Source organism: Ornithorhynchus anatinus, chromosome X1 (assembly GCF_004115215.2).
Source record: "Ornithorhynchus anatinus isolate Pmale09 chromosome X1, mOrnAna1.pri.v4, whole genome shotgun sequence".
Classification (NCBI taxonomy): Eukaryota; Metazoa; Chordata; class Mammalia; order Monotremata; family Ornithorhynchidae; genus Ornithorhynchus; species Ornithorhynchus anatinus.
The window spans coordinates 109,829,681-109,852,318 of NC_041749.1; the positions used below are offsets into that span (position 1 = coordinate 109,829,681).

At 52.7% G+C, this 22,638-nt stretch overlaps 1 protein-coding gene across 3 annotated transcripts in view; it reads right to left on the reverse strand.

Moving 5' to 3' along the window:
- Nucleotides 1-233: 233 nt before the first annotated feature.
- VAV1 (vav guanine nucleotide exchange factor 1) overlaps nt 234-22,638 on the reverse strand; it is a 60,580-nt gene continuing 38,175 nt past the window's right edge. Inside the window, exons 3-27 of one of the 3 annotated variants that reach the window (XM_029052135.2) lie at nt 22,278-22,336; nt 21,577-21,642; nt 21,079-21,187; nt 20,892-20,984; nt 20,440-20,508; nt 19,994-20,097; nt 19,716-19,815; nt 18,513-18,608; nt 17,447-17,515; nt 17,129-17,215; nt 15,981-16,066; nt 15,484-15,616; nt 14,508-14,617; nt 13,987-14,088; nt 13,000-13,097; nt 12,680-12,702; nt 11,901-11,946; nt 11,311-11,447; nt 10,191-10,256; nt 9,701-9,732; nt 4,734-4,850; nt 3,315-3,402; nt 2,696-2,810; nt 1,587-1,738; nt 234-535 (exon numbers count right to left, since the gene is read on the reverse strand). In XM_029052135.2, coding sequence (XP_028907968.1) covers nt 482-535; nt 1,587-1,738; nt 2,696-2,810; nt 3,315-3,402; nt 4,734-4,850; nt 9,701-9,732; nt 10,191-10,256; nt 11,311-11,447; nt 11,901-11,946; nt 12,680-12,702; nt 13,000-13,097; nt 13,987-14,088; nt 14,508-14,617; nt 15,484-15,616; nt 15,981-16,066; nt 17,129-17,215; nt 17,447-17,515; nt 18,513-18,608; nt 19,716-19,815; nt 19,994-20,097; nt 20,440-20,508; nt 20,892-20,984; nt 21,079-21,187; nt 21,577-21,642; nt 22,278-22,336 — 2,211 coding nt within the window. In that variant the 3' untranslated portion in view covers nt 234-481. Of the gene's footprint in view, nt 536-1,586; nt 1,739-2,695; nt 2,811-3,314; nt 3,403-4,733; nt 4,851-9,700; nt 9,733-10,190; nt 10,257-11,310; nt 11,448-11,900; nt 11,947-12,679; nt 12,703-12,999; nt 13,098-13,986; nt 14,089-14,507; nt 14,618-15,483; nt 15,617-15,980; nt 16,067-17,128; nt 17,216-17,446; nt 17,516-18,512; nt 18,609-19,715; nt 19,816-19,993; nt 20,098-20,439; nt 20,509-20,891; nt 20,988-21,078; nt 21,188-21,576; nt 21,643-22,277; nt 22,337-22,638 lie in introns of all 3 variants that reach the window. The other 2 variants (XM_029052134.2, XM_029052132.2) reach the window with 2 other exon arrangements.

Sequence of the window (22,638 nt, forward strand, 5' to 3'; positions counted from 1 at the left end):
TTTATTTTAGTGTCTGGCCCCTGCTAGATTGTAAATTCCCCAAGGGCAGGCATCTTTATCTACTTACTCTATGGTACTTTCCCCAGCACTCAGTCCAATGCACCGCACACAGCAGGCCCTGGGTACAGCTCATTGGATTGGATGACATTTGAACCTAGAGAGAGCCTAACACCCAGGCCGGCCTGCTCCAGAGCCCTCCTCAGGTGTGAGGAAGTTGTATGTCCACTCAGGAATTTTTTTTCCATTAATCATTTATTTAATAAAGTAAAGATTTCTTAGATCCATGCCACCATGAAAGAGAAAAGAGAAAACTGAAGCTTTATAAATTAATAGTCCAGGAGTATTCCTGAGAATGTGCTGGCAGAAAGACACCATGTCACCTTGGCTGTAGCTTGGGACCTCTCAGGATGTGGTTTTACAGTGCTCCCGCAGGCTGTGACTCCCCAGGCTTCCGAGTCACCCCAGAAACTAGACTCAATCTTCAGCAGTATTCGGAGTAGTCTTCTTCCACGTAGTTCGAGGGGAACCAGCCGATCTAGAGGAAGCCGGAAGAGATGGGATTCAAGGAGAGCCAGGCCTCTGGGGGTCCTTTGGGTCTCAGCTGCAGTCTCCCAGCCAGGCGCCCCTCCCCCCACCCCCCACCCCTGTCTCCCCAGTAGTGGCAGCAGAATAAGGCTAAAAGGCTGTAGGGAGCTGTCCCACCTGCTGGGAAACTAGGCCTGCCCAGCACCTTCCAGGTCCCATCTGATTTCCCTCCCCGGGGCCAGATTGTTCTATATGATATTCTGCACACCTGGGTGGCTTCACAGTCACTGGCAGGCCATTGACTCTGCCAACAGCTTTCACAGCTCCCTCTCCTTAACCATCGATGGATGTGTACTGAGCCCCGGCCAGGGACATTAGATTTTTTCCTAACCCTCAGGATCCATTCGTTTTACTTTTCTCACTGTGGGCAGGGAACATGACTACCAACTCTATTGTATTGTGCCCTCTCATGTGCTTAGTACAGTGCTCTGCACACAGTAAGGGCTCAATAAATACCATTGATTGATTGATTCTCCAAGTTTCAATGCCTCAGAACCTTGTGCCACAATCCTCTGGGTTTCTATTCCCTCCCTTAGTCTGGAATGTGCTTAGATTGTATATTTCCTGGGGAAGTCACACACACACACGCTTCCCACCCCCACCCTCGGCCCATTAAATGGCAATGGCACATCACAGCTTTGGGTCTCAGTTTCGTCATCTGTCTAATGGGATCTCGATTCCTGTCCTCCCTCCTACTTAGACTGTGAGCCCCATGTGGGACCTGATGATCTTGTATCTACCCCAGCGCTTGGTACAGTGCTTGGCACAGAATAAGTGCTTAACAAGTACCACAATTATTATTTTTATTATGCACCAGGTTCTCACGTTCCTCTATTATCCCTGCATTCTACCGGGCAAACGTCAGGCTTTTCACACTGGAAAATATCACAGGTCCATAGATCCTGCTCCTCTTCTCCCCGCCAACTCCCTTTGCCAAATCCGACCCCCGAAGCCCTACCCCATGCCGTTCCTCTGTAGCTGTCTGAGGTAAATCCCCTTACCCGGCCATAGATTTCCCCTTTCCACCAGCCCTGCTGTCCCTTCTTGTTGAGGATTTTAATGATGTCACCCTCCTTGAGGGACAGCTCTGTCCGGTCCCGAGCACAAAAGTCGTAACGGGCTTTGGCTGACCCAAAGTACTTAGCATTTCCTGCTGGAAAGAAAAGAGCAACTGAGGTCTGGTTACCAAGCAAGGTTCACACTACGGCCTAGTGACAAGAGTCCAGGACTGGGAGTTAGGAGACCTGGGTTCTAATCCCAGATCCACCCCTTGCCTGTTATGTGACCGTGGACAAGTCACTTTTGTACATATTCATATACTTGGATGCTTCCTTTACTTGTAATTTATTTTAGTTTCTGTCTCCCTCGCTAGACTGTAAGCTCCTTGATAGCAGGGATTGTGGATTACTCTATTTCACTCTCCCAAGTGCTCAGTACCATGCTCTGCACAGAGTAAGTGCTCAATCAATGCTACTGATTGACTGCTTTAACTTCTCTATCCCTCAGTTTCTTCATCTGTAAAATGGGGATTTAATACCAGTTCTCCCTCCCCCTTAGACTGTGAGCTCCATGCAGGACCAGGACTGTGTCCGACCTGATTGTACTGTGTCTACCCCAGAGCTTGACACATAATAAGTGCTTCACAAATATCACAGTAGTAATTATTATTTCCCTGATTCATCTCTCTTCTCCCCAGATCACACCTGCCCAACTACCACCTCAGCACTTTTGCATCCCCTCTAAGCTCGTTGTGGGTGGGGAACTTGTCTACCAACTCTGTGGTATTGTCCTCTCCCAAGCGCTCAGTACAGTGCTCCACACACAGTAAGCACTCAATAAATGCCATTAATTGATTGACCCATGACCTCTGAGAGCACTGTTGTACAAGTGGATTTCTACTCACTGTTTAAGCACTTCTTTCTCCTATCTCTAAATGATGGTGTGCGTGTGCCTCCCCCAGGGGATAGATTTTTGGTGGGGGAGGGTGGTTAGTGGGGATGGAATAGAGCAGGGGTGGATGCGGAGTCTTGTTTGGGGATGAGGAAGCCCTGGTCTAGGTCAGAGCTGGAAACCCTCACGAATTGAGAGCACATGGGGCCCAAGATCCTACCTGGGGTTTTGGAAATGGCTCTCCTTTCTGGTTCTTTGAATGGAAACTGCAGGGAAGTGTCCAGGGACTTGAAGCAGTCTTTGAGGGAGTTTTGCTGGTAAAATTCCACGAGCTCCTGGGAGGCAAACACCCAAAGGCATTGACTCAGGAGTTGGGCTGAGACCAGAACGTAGGAATCTCAGGCATAGCATACTCTTCTCTGGGTATGCCCTCCCCTCCCCCAGCACCCCCTCTCTCCCCACCCCTCCAACCCCAAACAGGACATTTTTACCCATTCTGTCATCTTTCTGGAAAATGTAAAACCCCAGCCATCAACCTGGACTGCAAGCTCCTTGAGGGCAGGGATCGTGTCTACCAACTGTAGTGCCCCCTGCCGAGCAATTAGTCCAGTGCTCTGCACACAGCAAGTGCTCAATAAATACCGTCGATCAATCGATTGATCACCTAGGTGAAGGGAAAAATGCAGCTGTTTCGCACGGAGTTCTGGAGACCATCCGGCATCCTTTTTAGATTGAGGACAGGGACCGTGTTTAATTCCCACTTGCATAGTCTCTCCTAGAGCTTAGTACAGTTCTCTGCACTCAGTAAGAGCTTCATAAATAAAATTATTACTACCTACCGTCAGTCCTCTGAAGGCCTTCTTCTCAGTAATGCGGTAGAGGCCCTCAGCCGTCATGATCTTGATGTGTTTGACTTCCACGTTAAACCTGTATAAGCAGGTATTCAAGAGCCTTTAGTTTCCTGGTACATCCCAAGCTAACCTCCATATCATAACCTCCTCTAGACTGTAAGTTCATTGTAGGCAGGGAACATGTCTACCAACTCTATTGTACTGCCCTTTCCCAAGTGCTTAGCACAGTGCTCTGCACACAGTAAGCACTCAATAAAAAACACTGATTGAAAACACAGGACCATGGGCAATCAGAAACTTGGTTAAGGAGCAGTAGCTTTTCCACACCTCTTCTTCTTCCTATCTGGAAATTATTCGTTGTCTGTTGCCCATTAGATTACAAGCAGCGAGGCCTAATGGACAGAGCAAGGGCCTGGGAGTCAGAGGACCTGGGTTCTAATCCTGGCTTCGCCACGTGCCTGCTGTGTGACTTGGGGAAAGTCACTTAACTTCTCTGGGTCTCAGTTACCTCATCTCTACAATGGGAATTTAATACCTTTTCTCCTTCCTGTTTAGGTTGTGAGCCCTGGGTGGGACAGGGACTGTGTCTGACCTGATCATCCTGTATCTTTCCCAGTGCTTAGAACAGTGCTTGGCACATAGTAAGCCTTAATACTATTATTATTACTATTATTATTATTGTTGTTAATATTAACTCCTCGAGGGCTGGGACATCTTCTACCTCTATTGTGCTCGTACAAGGTTTCTGCATATAGCAGATGCTTGCTATAAGAAGCACGAGAAGCAGTGTGGCTCAGTGGAAAGAGCCCGGGCTTGGAAGTCAGAGGTCACGGGTCCTAATCCCGACTCTGCCACTTGTGAGCTGTGTGACTTTGGGCAAGTCACTTAACTTTTCTGGGCCTCAGTTACCTCATCTGTAAAATGGGGATTAAAACTGTGAGCCCCAAGTGGGACAACCTGATTACCTTGTATCCCTCTGCCCCAGTGCCTAAAACAGTGCTTGGCACATAGTAAGCACTTAACAAATGCCATCATCATTATTATTGTTATTATTATTGCTCAATACAGGTGATTGGCTCTTTTGGTGAACTCTGTCAGGTTCAGACCCCTCTTCTCTCAACCAACGGGGCAAGAAAAGATCTGGTGTGGGAGCCATGAATTGTACCCTCCCTCCTTGTCCTTTCTTTCTCAGAGGAGGAGCCTGAGGCACAGAGACCACTCCCCACTACCCCAGGAGACTGATGGGAGGGCTGGAGCCACTATGGTCTAGTAGCCAGAGCCTCAGGGTCTTCATCTGAAGATGGAGAAACTGAGTCCCAGAGAGGTTGTGGGGCCGGGCTGGGAGCTGTGGGGGTCTGTTCTTTAGGGGGCCACCTCTCTAAGCACCGAAGATAGGGCAGTAGTTACTTGATGCTGATGGCAAATTCCGCTGTATCCTTCACCCTCTGCCGCACCAGGAAGGTCCCATCCGAGCGGGAAGTGAGGATCCGTTCAGCGTCTCCTCTCTCCATGGGTCCCGCATACCTGCCCACAGGTGCAATCAGAGATGAGTTGGCAGAGGCCAAGGGTGCTCATAAGGACATTGAGAGTGGAGCAGAAGTCCTCAGGTTTAGCATGCGTTTCTACTAGAGGAGCCAAAGCTGGGATCTCTACAGTAGTTCCCAAAGGCTAATCATGTCCCTTGGAAATTCTGTCGGTTTCTTGGGCCCCCTAAGCACTTAGGTGCCCACTCCACCCCACCCCCACCCCCACAGCACTTCTCTTTCTACTCTTTTGCTTCCCTTACTGTAATTTAGATCAGTGTCTGTCTCCCCCTCTAGACTGCAAGCTTCTTCAGCTGCAGGGATCGTGTCTTCCAACTCTGGTGTATTGGACTTTCCCAAGGGCTTAGTCCAGTGCTCTGCACACAGTAAGCACTCAATAAATACCACTGATGGACTGACTGGCTGATTGATTCCTGCCATTCCCAGACAGAACTCAGTTCCCACTTCTGACTCCCCTCACCTCCAGAAATGGCCGGAGCAGAAGTGCACCAAAGCCTCCACACTGTAGGTACACATTGCGTCCCCTCCCCGATCATGTACACAGCGACCCCAATCTCTAGGAGTGCTGCTGCCACTTTACCTGGGGGGAGGCTGGGGCCTTCTCTGATCTGAGATCTTCTAACCCTTAAAGCCTAATCGCTTCCTATCTCTCCAGCCTTATCATCTCTCTCCTCCCATGAGGGCTGCTGCTCAGCTCGTTGTAGGCAGGGAATGTGTCTGTTTATCATTGAATTGTCCTCTCCCAAGTGCATAGTAGAGTGCTCTGCACACAGTAAGCACTCAATAAATACATTTGACTGACTGACTGACTTTGAGCTGTGAGCTTGAATGGGTCTGTTCTCCATCCCATAATGGCCCCAGAGGGAAGCTGTGGGCTTCTTCGGGTCTCCAGCTGGCTCCTGGGGAGCAGGAGAGGTGCCTTCTGACCCATTTCCAGGAAAGACACCCTACTCTATTCATTCAATAGTATTTATTGAGTGCTTACTATGTGCAGAGCACTGTACTAAGCGCTTGGAATGAACAAGTTGGCAACAGATAGAGATAGTCCCTGCCGTTTGACGGGCTTACAGTCTAATCGGGGGAGACAGGCAGACAAGAACAATGGCAATAAATAGAGTCAAGGGGAAGAACATCTCATAAAAATAATGGCAACTAAATAGAATCAGGGTGATGTACATCTCATTAAACAAAATAAACAAAATAAATAAGGTGGTAAAGATATATACAGTAGAGCGGACGAGTACAATGTTGAGGGGGTGGGATGGGAGAGGGGCAGGAGGAGAGGGAAGGGGGAGAAGAGAGTTTAGCTGCAGAGAGGTGAAGGGGGGGGTAGAGGGAGCAGAGGGAAAAAGGAGGGAACTCAGTCTGGGAAGGCCTCTTGGAGGAGGTGAGTTTTAAGTAGGGATTTGAAGAGGGGAAGAGAATTAGATTGTCTGAGGTGAGGAGGGAGGGCATTCCAGGACTGCAGGAGGACGTGGCCCGGGGGTCGACGGCGGGATAGGGGAGACCGAGGGACGGTGAGGAGGTGGGCAGCAGAGGAGCAGAGCGTGCGGGGTGGGCAGTAGAAAGAGAGAAAGGAGGAGAGGTAGGAAGGGGCAAGGTGATGGAGAGCCTTGAAGCCTAGAGTGAGGAGTTTTTGTTTGAGCGGAGGTTGATAGGCAACCACTGGAGGTGTTTAAGAAGGGGAGTGACATGCCCAGATCGTTTCTGCAGGAAGATGAGTTGGGCAGCGGAGTGAAGAATAGACTGGAGCGGGGCGAGAGAGGAGGAAGGGAGATCAGAGAGAAGGCTGACACAGTAGTCTAGCCGGAATATAACAAGAGCCTGTAGCAGTAAGGTAGCCGTTTGGGTGGAGAGGAAAGGGCGATCTTGGCGATATTGTAAAGGTGAAACCAGCAGGTCTCGGTAACGGATAGGATGTGTGGGGTGAACGAGAGAGACGAGTCAAAGATGACACCGAGATTGCAGGCCTGAGAGACGGGAAGGATGGTCGTGCCATCCACGGTGATAGGGAAGTCTGGGAGAGGACCGGGTTCGGGAGGGAAGATGAGGAGCTCAGTCTTGCTCACGTTGAGTTTTAGGTGGCGGGCCGACATCCAGGTGGAGACATCCTGGAGGCGGGAGGAGATGCAAGCCTGAAGGGAGGGGGAGAGGACAGGGGCAGAGATGTAGATCTGCGTGTCATCTGCGTAGAGATGGTAGTTGAAGCCGTGAAAGCGAATGAGTTCACCAAGGGAGTGAGTGTAAATGGAGAACAGAAGAGGGCCAAGAACTGACCCTTGAGGAACTCCAACAGTTAAAGGATGGGAGGGGGAGGAGGCGTCTGCGAAGGAGACCGAGAATGACCAGCCAGAGAGATAAGAGGAGAACCAGGAGAGGACGGAGTCCGTGAAGCCAAGGTGAGATAAGGTGGGGAGGAGGAGGGGATGGTCGACAGTGTCAAAGGCAGCAGAGAGGTCAAGGAGGATTAGAATGGAGTAGGAGCCATTGGATTTGGCAAGAAGGAGGTCACGGGTGACCTTAAAGAGAGCAGTCTCGGTAGAGTGGAGCGGACGGAAGCCAGATTGGAGGGGGTCCAGGAGAGAATGGGAGTTAAGGAATTCTAAGCAGCGATTGTAGACGACTCGTTCTAGGATTTTGGAAAGGAAGGGTAGTAGGGAGATAGGGCGATAACTGGAAGGGGAAGTGGGGTCAAGAGCGGGTTTTTTTAGGATGGGGGAGACGTGGGCATGTTTGAAGGCAGAGGGGAAGGAGCCATTGGAGATTGAGTGGTTAAAAATAGAAGTTAAGGAAGGGAGGAGGGCAGGGGCGATGTTTTTTATAAGGTGAGCGGGAATGGGGTCCGAGGCGCAGGTGAAGGGGGTGGCACTTGCGAGGAGGGAGGAGATCTCCTCTGAGGATACTGCAGGGAAGGATGGGAAAGTAGGGGAGAGGGTTGGTCGGGGGGAGGGGAGAGGGGACTGTGGGCTCCTTATGGGCAGGGAACCTGTCTACTAACTCCACTGTAATGTATTCTCCCAAGCACTTAATGTGGTGCTCGGCACACAGTGAGCGCTCAGTAAATATCATTGATCAATCAACTGATCCAGGCCCACCCTGCCAGAAAAGGCAGGCACTCCTGGATCAGCGAGTCTGTGACTGCTTTTGCCACTCAGAGATCAACCTTAGGCTAATGGTGTTGACGGGAGGAAGAGCTAGAGCTGGAGTCAGAACACGCTTTGGCCACTAATCTTAGGGCTGGGCTTCAGCGGCATATGCTTTTGGGCCACTTTGAAGCCTCCCTTTTTCCCAGAGTCTGTGGGTCCAACAGTTGTTTCTGCCCACTCCTCTACCAAGGAACTCAATTCCAGCTGCCTCTGAGGCTGCTGCTCCAGGTCCCATCCTCCCTGTGGGGTCTCTGTCAACCAGGCAGGATGCCAGGGGGCAGGGGACAGTAGGGTGGGTAGGGGTTGGGGGGCTTAGAAGTGGCAGAGGCACAGGGAGCACTGGAAGTCACTTGACAATAGGCAACTCTAAGTCCCCTTGCCAGAGCTGAGCACACCTGGCATACCACCCAATGGCACCCAAGCTGGGGGCTGCCAACAACAGTCAGTGAATCGATAAATCAGTGGTATTTATTGAGCACTTGCTGTGTGCCGAGCACTGGAATAAGTGCTTGGGAAAGTACAACGATAATAACAAGGATAATAATGGGATGTATTAAGTGCTTAAATGTGCCAAGCACCGTGCTAAGCAGTGGGGCAGATGCAAAGTAGGACTCCAGCTTGTAAACCCTTTCATTTATGCTTGTGACTTTAGACCAGGTGGCCCACACTAGTAGTAGGTCTTATTACAGAATGGCAGCTCAGCTAGGACTCTGGGCATGAAGCACAGTCCTTAATCTTGGAATCAATCAATTGATAGTATTTACTGAGCACTTACTGTGCATAAAGCACTGTACTGAGCGCTTCAGAGACTACATTACAACAGAGGTGGTAGACACATTCCCTGCTCACAAGGAGCTCACACAATAACTCTGCGCACAATAACTGATTGATTGATTGAGCAAATGCGAGACTGCAGAAAATGAGAGAGGTCAGGACTGGAGAGGTAGATTTGGGAACCATCTGTGTAGAGATGGTAGTTGAAGCTTAGGGAACTAATGAGTTCTCCAAGGGAGTGGGTGTAAATGGAGATTAGAAGGAGACTCAGAACTGAGCCTTGAGAAACTCCCACAGTTAGGAGGTGGGAGGCGGAGGAAGAGCCGGCTAAAGAGACTGAGAAGGAGCAGCCAGAGAGATAGGAGGAGGGCCAGGAGAGGACAGTGTCAGTGAAGTCAAGGTTAGATACTGTTTCCAGGAGAAGGGGTGGTCCCCAGTGTCGAAGGCAGCTGAGAGGTGGAGGAGGGTTAGGATGAAGTAGAAGCCGTGGGGTTTGGCAACAAGAAGGTCATTAGTGACCATAGAGAGAGAGAGCAGTTTCTGTGGAGTGGAGGGGGCGGAAGCCAGATTAGAAGGGGTCAAGGAGAGAACTGGAAACATGAGGAGCTCTGCACAGTGCAGAAAACTGCAATCTTCACCCCTCTTCCCACAGGGCCCCAGGAGGGCCCCCAGCCAAAGCAGAATCCACTAGGCCTTGGAGTCCTTCTGCCAGGCCTGCCGGAGCCTGGGGAAGCTGAGATGTGGCCCTGCCCCAGAACCTCTGCAGGCCCCTACCCAGCTTGCTCTATGAGTTCTTTCCCCGGTTAAAGTCCCACCACGGGAAGGAAGCCCAGGACCATAGCAAGTGAGGGAATCCTGCAAGCCAGCATTTGGAAGAACGGAAATATATTTCATCTCTAACTTGACTCACCAAAGATAAACAGATAAATCCTGTGGTGGACCCTGGAAAAAAGAACCAAACAGCGCACATTTTTTGAGGCATTCCATCTTAAAAGCACAGAAACAGCATTCCACCTGCCCTGGAGGCTTGGCTGGTGGGGGGGCCCTGGGGTTGGGGCTTGGGGAGGCAGGGCGGAGAGGGAGCTTAAAAAGCAGCCTAGAAGTCAAAGTCTTTTTGCTAAATTGCCTTAAAAGGCATTCAAAGCAGTACACTACATACCTCCCTATTCAAAATGAAAAATAGCCTTGCTCTGGATCAACAGCCCCAGGCACCATGTCTATGGGCTTGAAATCTGACAGCCGAGGCCCACCCAGGGATAGTGGGGAGGTGGGGACCCCTGGACACCAGTGCAGTTAGCTAGGAGTTAGGTGAGAAGCTGCCACCCCGCAAACATTCCACTACTAAAAGAAATGACAACAGTCTCCCACCCCCAACCAGGGCTCAGCTGGCAACTACTCACATGGACATACGGTTTGACTTTCTTGCACGGAAACCAGCCGACCTCATTACTGGATGTGTTTCTACCCTGTAACCCAGAGAGGGAACAATGTGCACCAGATAGCAGAGAAACAAGAGGGGTATCTGTGTATGTGTGTGGGTGCGGGCGCCCGCCAGCATGGGGGACTAGGGACAAGAAGGGGACAGAGAGAACAAAGGGGCAGTTGAGCAAGCAAGCTCATTCTCAAGCTCTTCTGAGGGTGGGGGTCAAAAGAAAGCGAATAAATGGAGCTAGCTGGCCATTTTCAGCTGGGATGAGGGTCAGCAGCCAGGCTCAAAACCATCTGGGGTTCAGCTCTTAGTTTTCTTGTAGCTTCCTAAAATGCCTTCCTCCTGCTGCTCCCTAGCCCTTAAGAAGCAGCCTAGTCTTGAGAAACAGCAGGGCGTAGTGGGTAGAGCACAGGCCTCGGAGTCAGGACGTTATGGGCTGTAGTCCCGGCTCTGCCACTTGACTGCGGTGTGACCGTGGGCAAATCACTTTACTTCTTTGGGCCTCAGTTACCTCATCTGTAAAATGGGGATTGAGACTGTGAGTCCCACGTGGGACAGGGCCTGTGTCCGACCTGATTTCCTTGTGTCTACCTCAGCGCTTAGTACAGTGCCTGGCACATAGTAAGTGCTTAACAAATACCATAATTATTATTATTATTATTATTATTAAAGGGGCAGCAAATGGTTTGTTCTCACCCCAAAACAACTTACTCTGGGCACAGATGATGCCCTCTCCCTAAGGCCTCTGGGAATGGCAACTATGGGTCATTGACAGGTGAAGGAGAGAGGCTCCAGATTGGCCCCAGGTGACCTTAAAGCATTTGACGGGTTGGGGAGACAGTCGACCCGCTTCTGAAACAGCCCAGGTCGGGGCCAGGGCTGAGCAGGGACAGGGTGGGGGCACAAATACTGAGGGTCAAATGGAAAGTCGAGTAGGCATGAGAAACCATCGTCCTGGATATTTTCCCAAGGACAGTGAGGCCAGGCACTACAGATTCTCGAATGAGCAGCTCACTTACATCATCTGCTCCCTACAGGCCCAGGAAGTCTTAGATTATCATTCCTCTGCCCGCTCCCACCAGAGACTTTACCTCCCACCAGTTCTGTTCTGCCTCTGCCCTGGTCAGCTCCACGATGTCTCCGGGGCTCAGGCGCAGCGCGGGCCCAAACGCCACCGGAGGAGGAGGCAGTCCAATGTACTCTTGACACACCTCCATCTTGGGTAAGCCTGGAGAGGTAATGATTATACACGATCACAGGGTGAAAAAGGTTAATTTAAAGAATCAGAGGGACTGTTCCCTCAGGCTGGAGTTTGGGGAATTTCACTCATGCTGTACCACTGGAGAGACCCAGAACAGAGAACTCCAACTACATTCCTACGGACAGACCCCACAGAAATCGCAAGCAACCTATTGACCTGACAGAGACCCAACCAAATCAAGTGTGTCGCCAAATGGATCATCCAGCCTCAACTCAGTCAAGCAGATATTCCAGAGGTTTAGCACAGGAGCTTGGGTGAGCTTCAGCTGTTGGACTAGGAAAAACTACTTAGTGGACAAGGCCCCTGACTTTCTCAGGGTCTCTATAGACCGGGGGTAAACTTGGACCAGCGCATGGGGGGATTCTCCACAATTGTCCCTTCAGAGTGGATACGGGTCAGGTTCAGGGTGGCCATTCTTACCAAGCTCATTCTTCCTCTTCTCTTGGCCCTGCCGGCTGGACTTGCACTACAGAGAGAGAACGGGAGGCTGGGTTCACTCATCCAGCCCCTCCCCGACTGGCTCCAGCAGCCAAGGCCTCCCTGCTACGTGCGATTTTATCCTTGGATCCCGGTGGCTGTTTCCTCTACTCCCTACTCTGAGGGTGACTCCCAGCAGCTCCTCCTCCCGTCCTTGCTCCGAGCCACAGACTGGGTGGGCTGACCTCTCCACCCCCAGCCTCAAGACCTGCAGTTCGCTCAATCTGGCTAACCACCAGGACCCCAGCTTGGGGGTTGGGAGCCTCAGGGCTTGCCCCCAGCTCAGCCAGAAGCTGGTGCAGAGCCCTTCTGCTGGCCGACAACTACCCCGACTGCCCCGTTGAAGGAGTGGGCTTTAGGATTAGCGTTCTAACTGCCCTGTAATGGGATGGTGACACGGAGCAACTTCCGGTTCAGAGAATGTCCCCGGGAAGGCTAGCGCAGACTGCCTGCCCTAGGAACCAGTCTCAAGGACTCAGCCTCTCCACAAGTGCTCTCGGCCCTCCGACCCCCATCCTCTTCCCCAGTGTGGAGGGCCCAAGGCCGGATGCCCCGGGATGAGCCACCGTGCCCCTGGACTCTCTCCTGCCCTCTGTCGGCCCAGGCACTGCCTCTCTTCCGGGGTTTTCCCAGAGACTCTGCCCCAGAACCAGAGAAAGACACTGTGGAGAAGCAGCGAGAGACTCTGCCAAGAATCGTACAGGGAAACTGCTGGTTTTTACCTTTTTCACAGTTGACCCAAACTCTGTGTGAAATGGAGAGAAGTGGGGAAAAAAACCAGAACATTAGATTAACATGGTGAGTGAGGAGGCCAGAGGGGTTCCTGCCAGAGTCTGGTCCCTCCGCCTCCATCCCCCAGAGGCCCCCCCAGCTGCCCTCCCTATGGCCTGTCTCCAGGCCACAGAGAACTGAGGCAGTAAGCCCAGCACCCAGCGGGTGTTTCTCTCTCTGCCCTCTCACCCCAGAGGACCAAGGTCCTTAGTGGGGTATGACACCCTGGAGGGGTGGAGGGATGGGGAGCACGGGCCCCTCCCGGGGATACCTGAGCAATGCTTTCCACATTGGGGGACCCTCCCCAGGCACTCCTTGTGGGCTGGTGCCCGGCAGCGGTTGCAGCGGTAGCCCTGGTAGAAGGTGCCTCTGTTGGCAGAACAGAGAGAGGTTGGGGGCACACAAAGGCATCAGCGACTCTCAGCCCTTGGGAATTTAAAGCCGAGCACTCTTGGGCCAGAGGGACCTCAAAGGGTCACCCGGACCTGTCTCCAGGCAGGCCATATGCCTCGACCAGGCCTCAGCTGCCCCTGGCCATTGCTGGGCAGGGCCTCAGAGGGGCCCGGGGAGAGGGGCAGGGCACCTGCCATACTACCAGAGCTGCCGTCACCTGGGGAGTCAGGCTGTCCCTCCCGAGAACCGTGCCACCGTTCCAGGCCCCAGGGTTCACGGGCCACCCAAATAGAGAGGGGATGCAGAGAGAGCAGGAGGGAGGTCCCCAGGCTGCCACCCGGGGCCTCAAGAAGGGGGAGGAGGCGGTGGACCGCAAGTGGGCGCAAAAGCCATGCTGCGGGTGGCACGGGCTAAGGGGTCTGCCGGCCCCGCCAGGAATGGCTTGGTGCCCCACCCTCTGGCATGAGTACCGGGAGTGGCCACTGCCTGACCTGACTCATCCAGGGCCAAGAGTTGTCCCCGTCTGGGACCAGGCGAGGAGGCGTGGTGGCTCTCTGGCAACCTCCCTTTTCTTCCCCCAGCCCCTAGTGCCCCCACCCTCTGCCAGGACGGCATCAGAAAAAAAAAACCACAGCAACAAGACATGGCCCCAGAGTCACCAGTGGACTAGCTTTTGGGCAGCCACTCTCTTCTGTCTACCAAGGGAGCAGCTTTCCACTAGGCTGGGCCGGGGTGGAGGGAAGACGAGAGCACAGAGCTCTTGAGGAGGAACCCAGAGCCAGAAACAGATTCCAGCTCCCTAGCCTGCCCACCCCCTTCACCGCCCCACCCCCACTCTCAGGGGCCCAAAGCAGCACCCCCTGACCTCAGCAGCATCTGGCAGGACTTGCACGAGGCGGTCTCCTCGAAGGAGTACATCTGGAACTCGTGGCCATTCGCCAGGGCATTCTTAGGGTAGATATTGGATCTACATGAACCCAAAGGAAAGACGGAGAGGCAGGGTCAAGGCCAGCTGGTCAGGACACACTTTCAAAGCCCAAGAAGCATCTGGGATCTCTGGAGGGATCTCTGACGGATGGGAGCAGGAGAGGTGAAGGCAAGGGACAAGAAGGGGGAAGAGCTTGAGGCAAACATCATGGCCTCGGGAGATTTTCCACAAGGTCTAAGATGCTTCTTATCCCCTCGTGCCCCCACCTACCCCCCCCCACACACACACTCACATGCATGTGCACAGACAGCCCCAAAGCACTGAACTGACTGGGCAAAGAGGAGAAACAGGCTGTGGGAAGTGGCAGAAGGTCCCAGTCTGATTTGGGAGCATCCTGGGGAGCAGGAGCACCAACCGGGCAGCCCAGGGAAGAGGTGAGGGAGGGGCTGGGGACTTACATGGCCATTTCAAACTGCTCCATCCACTTCTTCTTCAGCTCCCGGGTCTTGAAGAAGAGCTCGTAGCCACGGGAGCCCTGACCCTCGATCAGGAGGAACATGTGAGTCCACTGCAAGGGAAAGAGTTTCAGTACAGCCTTGGCATTCAACCCATCAATCAATGCAGATCACTGGACTAAGCGCTTGGGAGAGTATTAATACAACAGAGTAGGTAGACACAGTTCCTGCCCACTAAGAGTTTACAGTCTAGAGTGGGAGACAAATATTAAAATAAATTATGGATATGTACGTAAGTTCTGGGGGGCTGAGGGTGGGGTGAATATCAAGTGCTTAAAGGGGACAGTTCCAAGTGCATAGGTGACACAGAGGGGAGAGGAAGTTGAGGAAAAGAGGACTTAATTGGGGAAGGCCTCTTGGAGGAGATGTGACGATTAGACTGTAAGCCCGTCAAACAGCAGGGACTGTATCTATCTGTTGCCGACTTGTTCATCCCAAGCGCTTAGTACAGTGCTCTGCACATAGTAAGCGCTCAATAAATACTATTGAATGAATGAATGACCTTAATAGGACTTTGAAGGTGGGGCGAGTAGTGGTCAGATACGAAGGGAGAGGGAGCTCTGGGCCAGAGGGAGGATGTGGGTGAGGGGTCAGCGGTGACGTAGATGAGATCAAGGTACAGTGAGTAGGTTGGTGTTGGGGGAGTGAAGTGTTCGGGCTAGGCTGTAGCAGATCAGTGAGGTAAGATAGAAGGGGGCAAGCTGATTGAGGGCTTTAAAGCTGATTGTAAGGAGTTTCCGTTTGATGTGGAAGTGGATGGGCAGCCAATCCCTGGCATCTCTGGGTGAGACTCCCTACAGAAGGGAAAGGGCAGAGGCCCTTGGTATTCCTGAACCATCCTGGAGCAGCCAACGAGGCCTGGCCGCTGTTCAGCCAGCCAACCAGCCTGTCAGCCCAACAGCTGCAAGCTTGACCTCACCTTCTTGTTGTCCCGCTCCCCCGAGGAGTCATCCCGGATCTGATAGCTGTGCAGGTTTATAAAGTCCTTCATGTCGTACGAATCACCTCGCCGTTTGCAGATGAGCAGAGCTTTGTCCAAAAGGAAGGCATACCTGGGAGGAATTGAGCATGGCTGAGAAGGAGGGCAAACAAGAAGATAGCCAAAACAGTGTAACCGGGAAAGAGGCGAAGGCTATTATTGAGATCTGTCTGGTTTCCTCGACAGAGAAGCCCTCCTCACACAACAGAATGTCCCCATAATCATTTCTTAAAGGCATAGCCCTGACCACGTCTGGAGCAAGCCTCTAGTCGTCACTCCTGGCAGTAGCTACCGCCCAGGGCCCGGGGAGCCAGCTGAGCAGCAGAGGAAGTGGGTTTGGGAAGGATGTGGCTGCCCTCCTCTGGCCAAGGAGCAGGTAGAATCGGTGATGAGGTCAGAGAGGGCTTGGGCCAGGGAAATCTCCCCCTCAGCCTCACCTGTCCGTCTTGGACCGCTTCTCGGCGCTGATGATTTTCAGTTCGCCGTCTATTTTGGGCCTTCCGTAGTGAGCCAGGGATTTGTTCTGGATGGAAAAAAAAGAAGAAAACGGAAACCTTGAAGGAAAACCCTGTTGGATTTTGTGAGCAGCCTTGGGGTTCCTTCCCCCATGAGGCTCAAGAGCCTGGGGGCGGGGGGGGGGGTGGAGGGCGGGGAGGTCTGCCTCCCTTATACGTGTGACTTCAGGGATTTCCTTTGCCTCTAAGGGTCTCCAGGAGAGTCTGAGAGAGCGACATTAGCAGCTAGGCCTAAGGAGGGGGAGGCAGCTGGCATGGCCCCTCTCCACTCCAGGACAGCTGCGCAGAACAGTCCAGGGTGGGGGAAAACCAATCCAGAATTCCATCGGAAAAGTGACCATTTGCATATATGCCCTTCAGCTTCTCAGTTGTCTGCTGCCTTGTCGGGGGCCTGGTCATAGGCAAGTGGCTTTGAGCCGCCCTCTGCTCTCCAAGGTGCACTACGCCTTTTCAGACCAGACGGCCATGAGCTACCGACAACTAAGGAAGCATGAGTCTTCTAGGGACCGGTCTCATTAGGGTCGATCTCCTCCCATTCTAGACTGCAAATTCGTTGGGGGGCAAGGAATGTGTCTACTAATTCTGTTGTACTGTATTCTCCCAAGTGCTTAGGACAGTGCTCTGCACACAGTAAGCATTCAATAAATGCCATTGATGATAATGATGGGACCGGAGGCTGGCCAAATAGAGAAAGCCATTTCCTCTGGGAAAACCCAAGAAAGGCAGCAAATTTACTCTCAAACACTAGCTTTTACCTCATCTGTAAAATGGGGATCAAGATTGTGAGCTCCATTAGGGACGTGGACTATGTCCAACCTGATTACCTTGTATCTACCCCAGCACTTAGAACAGTGCTTGGCACATAGTAAGAGCTTAACAAACACCACAATTGTTATTGTTAGCTGTTCCCTGTTTCTTGTGATTGTGGTATTTGTTAAGCGCTTACTCTGTGCCAAGTGCCAGATTGAGTCGCTTGAGTGGAGGCAAGATGAGCAGACTGGAACACATGAGAGCAGAGGGTTGCGCTCCTGGTCTTCAGAGGGAAACGTGAGCCCAGCAGGGCTACTTACCAGGTTTTCTATTGACAACTGGAAATTAGTGATCTGTTTCAGAGTCTCGTTGTCTCTCTTAACTTCATTCACACACTGGGCCAGATCCTGATCAGGGCACAAAAGCAAGTTCAAAAACTCTCTGAATGCAGGTGTCCCTTGTGGCCTCCCCACCTCACTTTTGGGGGGCTGCCAGGGAGACTGGGGCATTGGAGGTCCAGAAAAGTGAGAGCCACGGGCTGGCCCTGCCCTCTGCCTTCCCTCCAGCTTGGGGACCTGGGGCCGGGCAGTGATTTCCTAGGCTTGGGAAATCCCGCAGGGCCCACTGCTGGTGCTTACTTTCATGGCATCCAGCGCCAGCCGCAAGTTCTCCTTCTCTGTCAAATCCACAGTGTGTTTCACCAGCTCCTGGAAATCACAAAGAGCTGGAGGCTTCCCAGCAGCCCTTGGGCCACCCCTGCTCCCAAGGGGATCAAGGGGTTGCGGGGGACAAAGGGGAGCCAGACAGCAAACTGGTCGAGGTGAGATCTGATCAGAGCTAGCCAAAAGACTGGGTGTTGAGTGGGGCCAGGTGCACTGATGTGGGGAGCCTCCCCCCCATCTGCTTCTTCCAGGGGTGCCTTTATGTTGATAATGATGAATAAACTCCTAGTGGGCAATATACTCTGTTATATTGTCCTGTCCCCAGGACTTGGTCCAGTGCTCTGCACACAGTAAATGCTCAATAAATACCACTGATTGATTGATTGATTGATTCATCATCATCATCCTCATACTTGTGGTATTGGTTCAGACTTACTATGTCCCAAGTCCTGAGGTAGATAAAGATAAGCAGAACAGACCCAGTCCCTGTCCCAGATGGGGCTCCCAGTCCAAGCAGGAGGGAGAAGAGATATTGAATCCCCATTTTACAGATGAGGAAACTGAGGTCCAGAGACTTGCCCACGGCTATAGGATTAGAACCCAGTTCTCCTGACTTCAGTCTTGTGCTCTTGCCACCAAGCCCAGCTGCTTCTCAATAGGGTAGACACCCATCTGTTTGGGATAGACTAGTGGCATCCCTGCCCGGAGGCAGGGGAAGAGGTGGAAGGATGGTTCAAAGTTCTTTTGGATGGCGTGATACTACAACTTACAGGCCCCGCCAGCCTAAACTGAGTCTGAACTGAGGACCAGAAAAGGGGGAGCCTGAGAGCGGAGCCTGAGAGCAGACAGATTGGTCAACCAGGACGGCACCTGTGTGTGGTTCTCTGTGCACGTCTCGGCCTCAGAGCTAACTCTTCCTAACGGCCTTGACTGAGCCCAAGGTTTTCCTGCCTGGGGGCCCTGGCAATGCCTCTGGCATTTCGCCACCCCTTCTGCATCCTCCCTGGCCGAAACTGGCTCCTGCTGCTGGGGTTGGGCTTACCTGCAGGAGGAGATGATATTTGAGCACACGCTGCATGGGCACCATCAGGAGATCGCGCAGAGTGAATCTCCCATTATTCGCTCGCTGGGAACATTCCTTCAACCAAAAAAGCCCATCAGGCAAAGGGCCAGATGGAGATTTCTTCTTGATGATGCCCCAGGGCAAAGGAAATCAACAGCCCACATGTAGCCCCTATCGGATACAGGTGTCCAGAAAGCAGCAGGTTTACCCTGTAAAAGCGTCAAGGTAACACCAGCTGCTATTTGCCAATGAGCAGACGTGAGCCTACTTTGGGAAGGAAACCAGCTGCAATGGCTCCATGGTCCATGTTTGACTTTTGCTTTCTTTTCCAAGGTAGGCCCAGGAGTCAAGTTTGGGGGCGTGCTTCCCCTCCCCCCAGCCATTCACTTGACTCTGCTTCTGTTCCCCAAATGTGGAGCTGAGCAGTTTCAGTGGGGTGGGAAAATGGGGCTCGGAATACATCACAGGCCCCCCTCAGTGGGTTGGGAGAAGGAGAAGGAGGCCTTAATTCAATAGTATTTATTGAGCTCTTACTATGTGCAGAGCACTGTACTAAGTGCTTGGTGAAGGATGAGGAGGGGAGGGGGCAGAAAGAAGCAAAAGAGGAAGAGGACAAGGAGTTGTCAGCATTTGGGCTCCCAAAGCCATCTGGGTTGGATCCGGTCCAGAGTCGGATTATGGGGGGTGGGGAGGAATGGGGACAGAAACACCACAGGAAGCTCTCCAGCCCCGGGTCCTGGGGATGCAAGAACCAGGTCCTGAGATCTTGGGAGAGAATTTCAATCTCTTCTGCAAACAATTTGGTATTCAGGCCTCACAGGGGAAACATTCCAGACATTGTGCTTCCTAAGTCGCCCTGCTTTGAATGAGCTCAATTCTGCCTCCCCAGGACCAGCTGGGTTTTCAAAGAGGCTCGCTGAGTGGGAATGGGAGGAAGCGGGAGGCAGAGCAGAGGGACTACCCAGCTGCTCCTCTTCTAGGTTGTCCCTTCCGTCTGGGAGTTGGCACTGCTCCAATCAACCAATCGATCAATGATATTGATTGAGCACTGACACTGTGTGCTCAGCACTGGACTAAGGGAGAATACGATTCAACAGATTCCCTGCCCTTGAGGATCTCCCCCCTCCAGCCCTGAGGGGAGGGGATCCAACCCCAAAGACATGACCAGGGCACCCCACCGACCTCCAGCTTCATGTGAACGTCCTCCCTGGCATTTGCCACTTGATCCAGATGCTTGCTGGCAGACTCCACCTGGCTGCAGTACCGCCCGTAGATGAGAAACCTGAGGAATTCAGAGCACGCATGTTCCCGGGAGAATTTGGTCTCAGCGGTTTGAGTCCTGGCCTCCGGGGACAGCTGAGGGGGAAAATCTGAGCCTCCCGCACTTCCTCAAGCCTGTCCCCCGAGAGAGTTTTCCCACGCTCTTCCTCCCCCTTGGCAAAACCAAGCCTCAGCCTCACCTTTCTTTGTACTTGACAAACACCTGGAAGAGATTCTGAGCATTGTTGAGGGTGATGGCTTTCTTGAGATCGTCCAGGAATTCTTTGTGAACTTTCACGAGGTCCTGGGAGGCCGGAGAGTGGCTTTAGCTGGTCAGTGGCCCACCAGGTGAGGCCAAATTCGCCTGAGATTGCTCGGTGCTGGGAGTTGGCTAGTGTCATTCAAGGTGGGGTGGAAGGGAGTTGACCTCTCTAGTGGGTAGCCTACCCGGAGGCTGCCTAGAGAGTGGGCTGAGCTCCATATTTCCAGCCCAGCCCAGCCCAGCCTGGGGTAGTCTGTGCTTAGGAGACCCGAGGTACAGCATGGACAGGAGTCAATTTCCTCTCTTCCCTGGCCCCTTGCTGCACCTGGACTCCCAAGGAAGAACAAGCAAGGGGAGCCATTGGGGAGAGAAAGACCGTCTCACCTCTATGTTGATGAAGATGGTTTCGATGTCCTGCGCCTTCAGGAACCGTTGAAGGGGTTTCAAGAAGTTCTGCAAACACACCCAGGTTAATGAGAGCAGTGAATGATGACGATGGCGGAGGTTGATGGTCCCAGAGACCACGAGAACCCCCTCCCGGATCCCAGTTTCACGGGGATAGGCGGAGGTGGATGGGCTTAGTTTTGCACAGCTAAGAACTCGGAAAAATGCTGGGGAGCAAGGGGTTCACAACAGATGAAGAAGAGAGAAGAGGGTGAGACATTCTTCCCCACCCCGCTAGAGTTTCAAGAGGAAAAAGCTGAGGTCAGAGTTCTTGGAGAACGAGCTCCCCCTCCCTCCAAGTAACCTACTATCATCCTCCCTGTCTTTGGGACCTGGGAAGGGCATTCTCCTTTCCCTCCCCCACCCCTACCAGCCCAGAGCTGCAGAAGCACCTGCTGGATGGATTTTAGTGTATCGGTATACTTCTCCTCTGTCTGCCTAATCTCTTGAAGGCAGCAGCTCCTCTTATCCAGATCTGTCATCTTCTGCTGTGGAGGGAGAAGAGTCTTAGGGTTTTAAAGGGCCCTTGAGGGGCTACTCCTCATGGACAGGACCCTCCCCCTTCCCCTCACCACCTACCGGCATCATGGTCAGCTCTGACCTCATCAGGTCCTCATAGATTTCATCTCCTTCTGCCTCCTCATTCTCCACACAGTCGTACAGGTCTTCATCTTCTTCCACTGTATCACTGATGAGGAAAGGGAGCAAAGAAAACCAGACACGGCCCATTAGCCCGACCACAGTGACAGGGAGAGCAGGCCTAAGCTGTTCTGGGGACAGCCATTTGAGCTCAGGGCACGTAGCCTGCAAGCGGAGCTCCAGTGTCCCTCCAGTGCCCTGTGACACACCCGTAGCACTTCCCACCATCACCGCCCTCAACCTAGAACAGCACCCAGGACCTGCGTCTCACAGGCCTCCAGCTTAATCACCAAACACGGTCTGGGGTTGTGCCCACTGAAGACGTTTTGGGTCTTTAGGCAAGCAGAGGAAGCCACTGGCATGGTCCACCCGCAAAGCCAGTGGATGGGGTGCTGGATGACCCTGGCTTCTTCCCACACCTGCCTAGAGGGTACTTACTCTATTTGATCTGACAACCCACTGTAAATGTCATCGTCTGCAACACTGTCTTCGGTGGGGAAGGGCCTGGATGGAAGAAAAGGAAGCAGGCGCTTGAGCTTCTGAGGTCAGAGTGTCTCTGACATAAACACACTCACACACATGCACACCTGCCACTGCCTCTGATCCACAGCTCACCTGCCAGCAGCAGCAGTGGGCTCATTTCCCCATAGCCTAAAGACACATCCCTCAGTAGCCAGTGGTTTTCCAGTGAGGCTGGGATATTTCCACAACAAAGACCCTTCTATCCAAGGATCTCCAAACACTTAAGAACCACCAGACCCATGAACAAGATGGAGAAAATGAGGCATGGCGCAGTGTGAGGAGTTGCCCAAGACTGAGGGGGAGGGAACCCAGGAGCTCACATTCCCCAGACCCAGATGAAATGGTCTGGCCCTGGTTGCTTCCCCATAAAATGTACATCAATCTTGTGAGACAAATCCGGAGCTGCCCTCAGGGCTCCTGTGTCCACAGTCAGGGCTTCGAGTTGATATTGGTTCTATATCCACTCTTTGCAGGCCACTGGGCCGAGCCCAGGAACCAGCAACCTGTCAGAGGGCCTGGGTTGGGAGCACTGAGGCAGGTTTGATTTTGCAGCCAAGGGGTGAGATGCCAAGGGAAGAGAGTGAGGGGTGGGAGAGGGGCAACACAGCCGTACTCACATAATTCCCTTGTTCTGGGCTACTGTCGTCCATGAGAGCACTGATAAGGTGTCAATCACCTACAATGGGAAGACATTGTTCAGAAACAGGTCTCTCTCAGGAGCAAATAGGGTCAGGCTCTTCCTGAAGAACAGCTGCTCACAGTGAATTCAGTAAGGATAGTTGGGTTTTTGCAATGCCTCAAGCACCTTCCCCACAAATGGTTCCTGGAGCCGGAGATGTGGAAACTCGTTTCCAAGCCACCTTTTGGGGATGGGGCACATGGGAGGGAATTGAAGTAGAGAGTCAGCTTCTCACTGGGGTAGGGTAGGTAAGCGTTTTGGGAGAGAGACTGAAGCAGAGAGGGGAAGTACACAGAGGT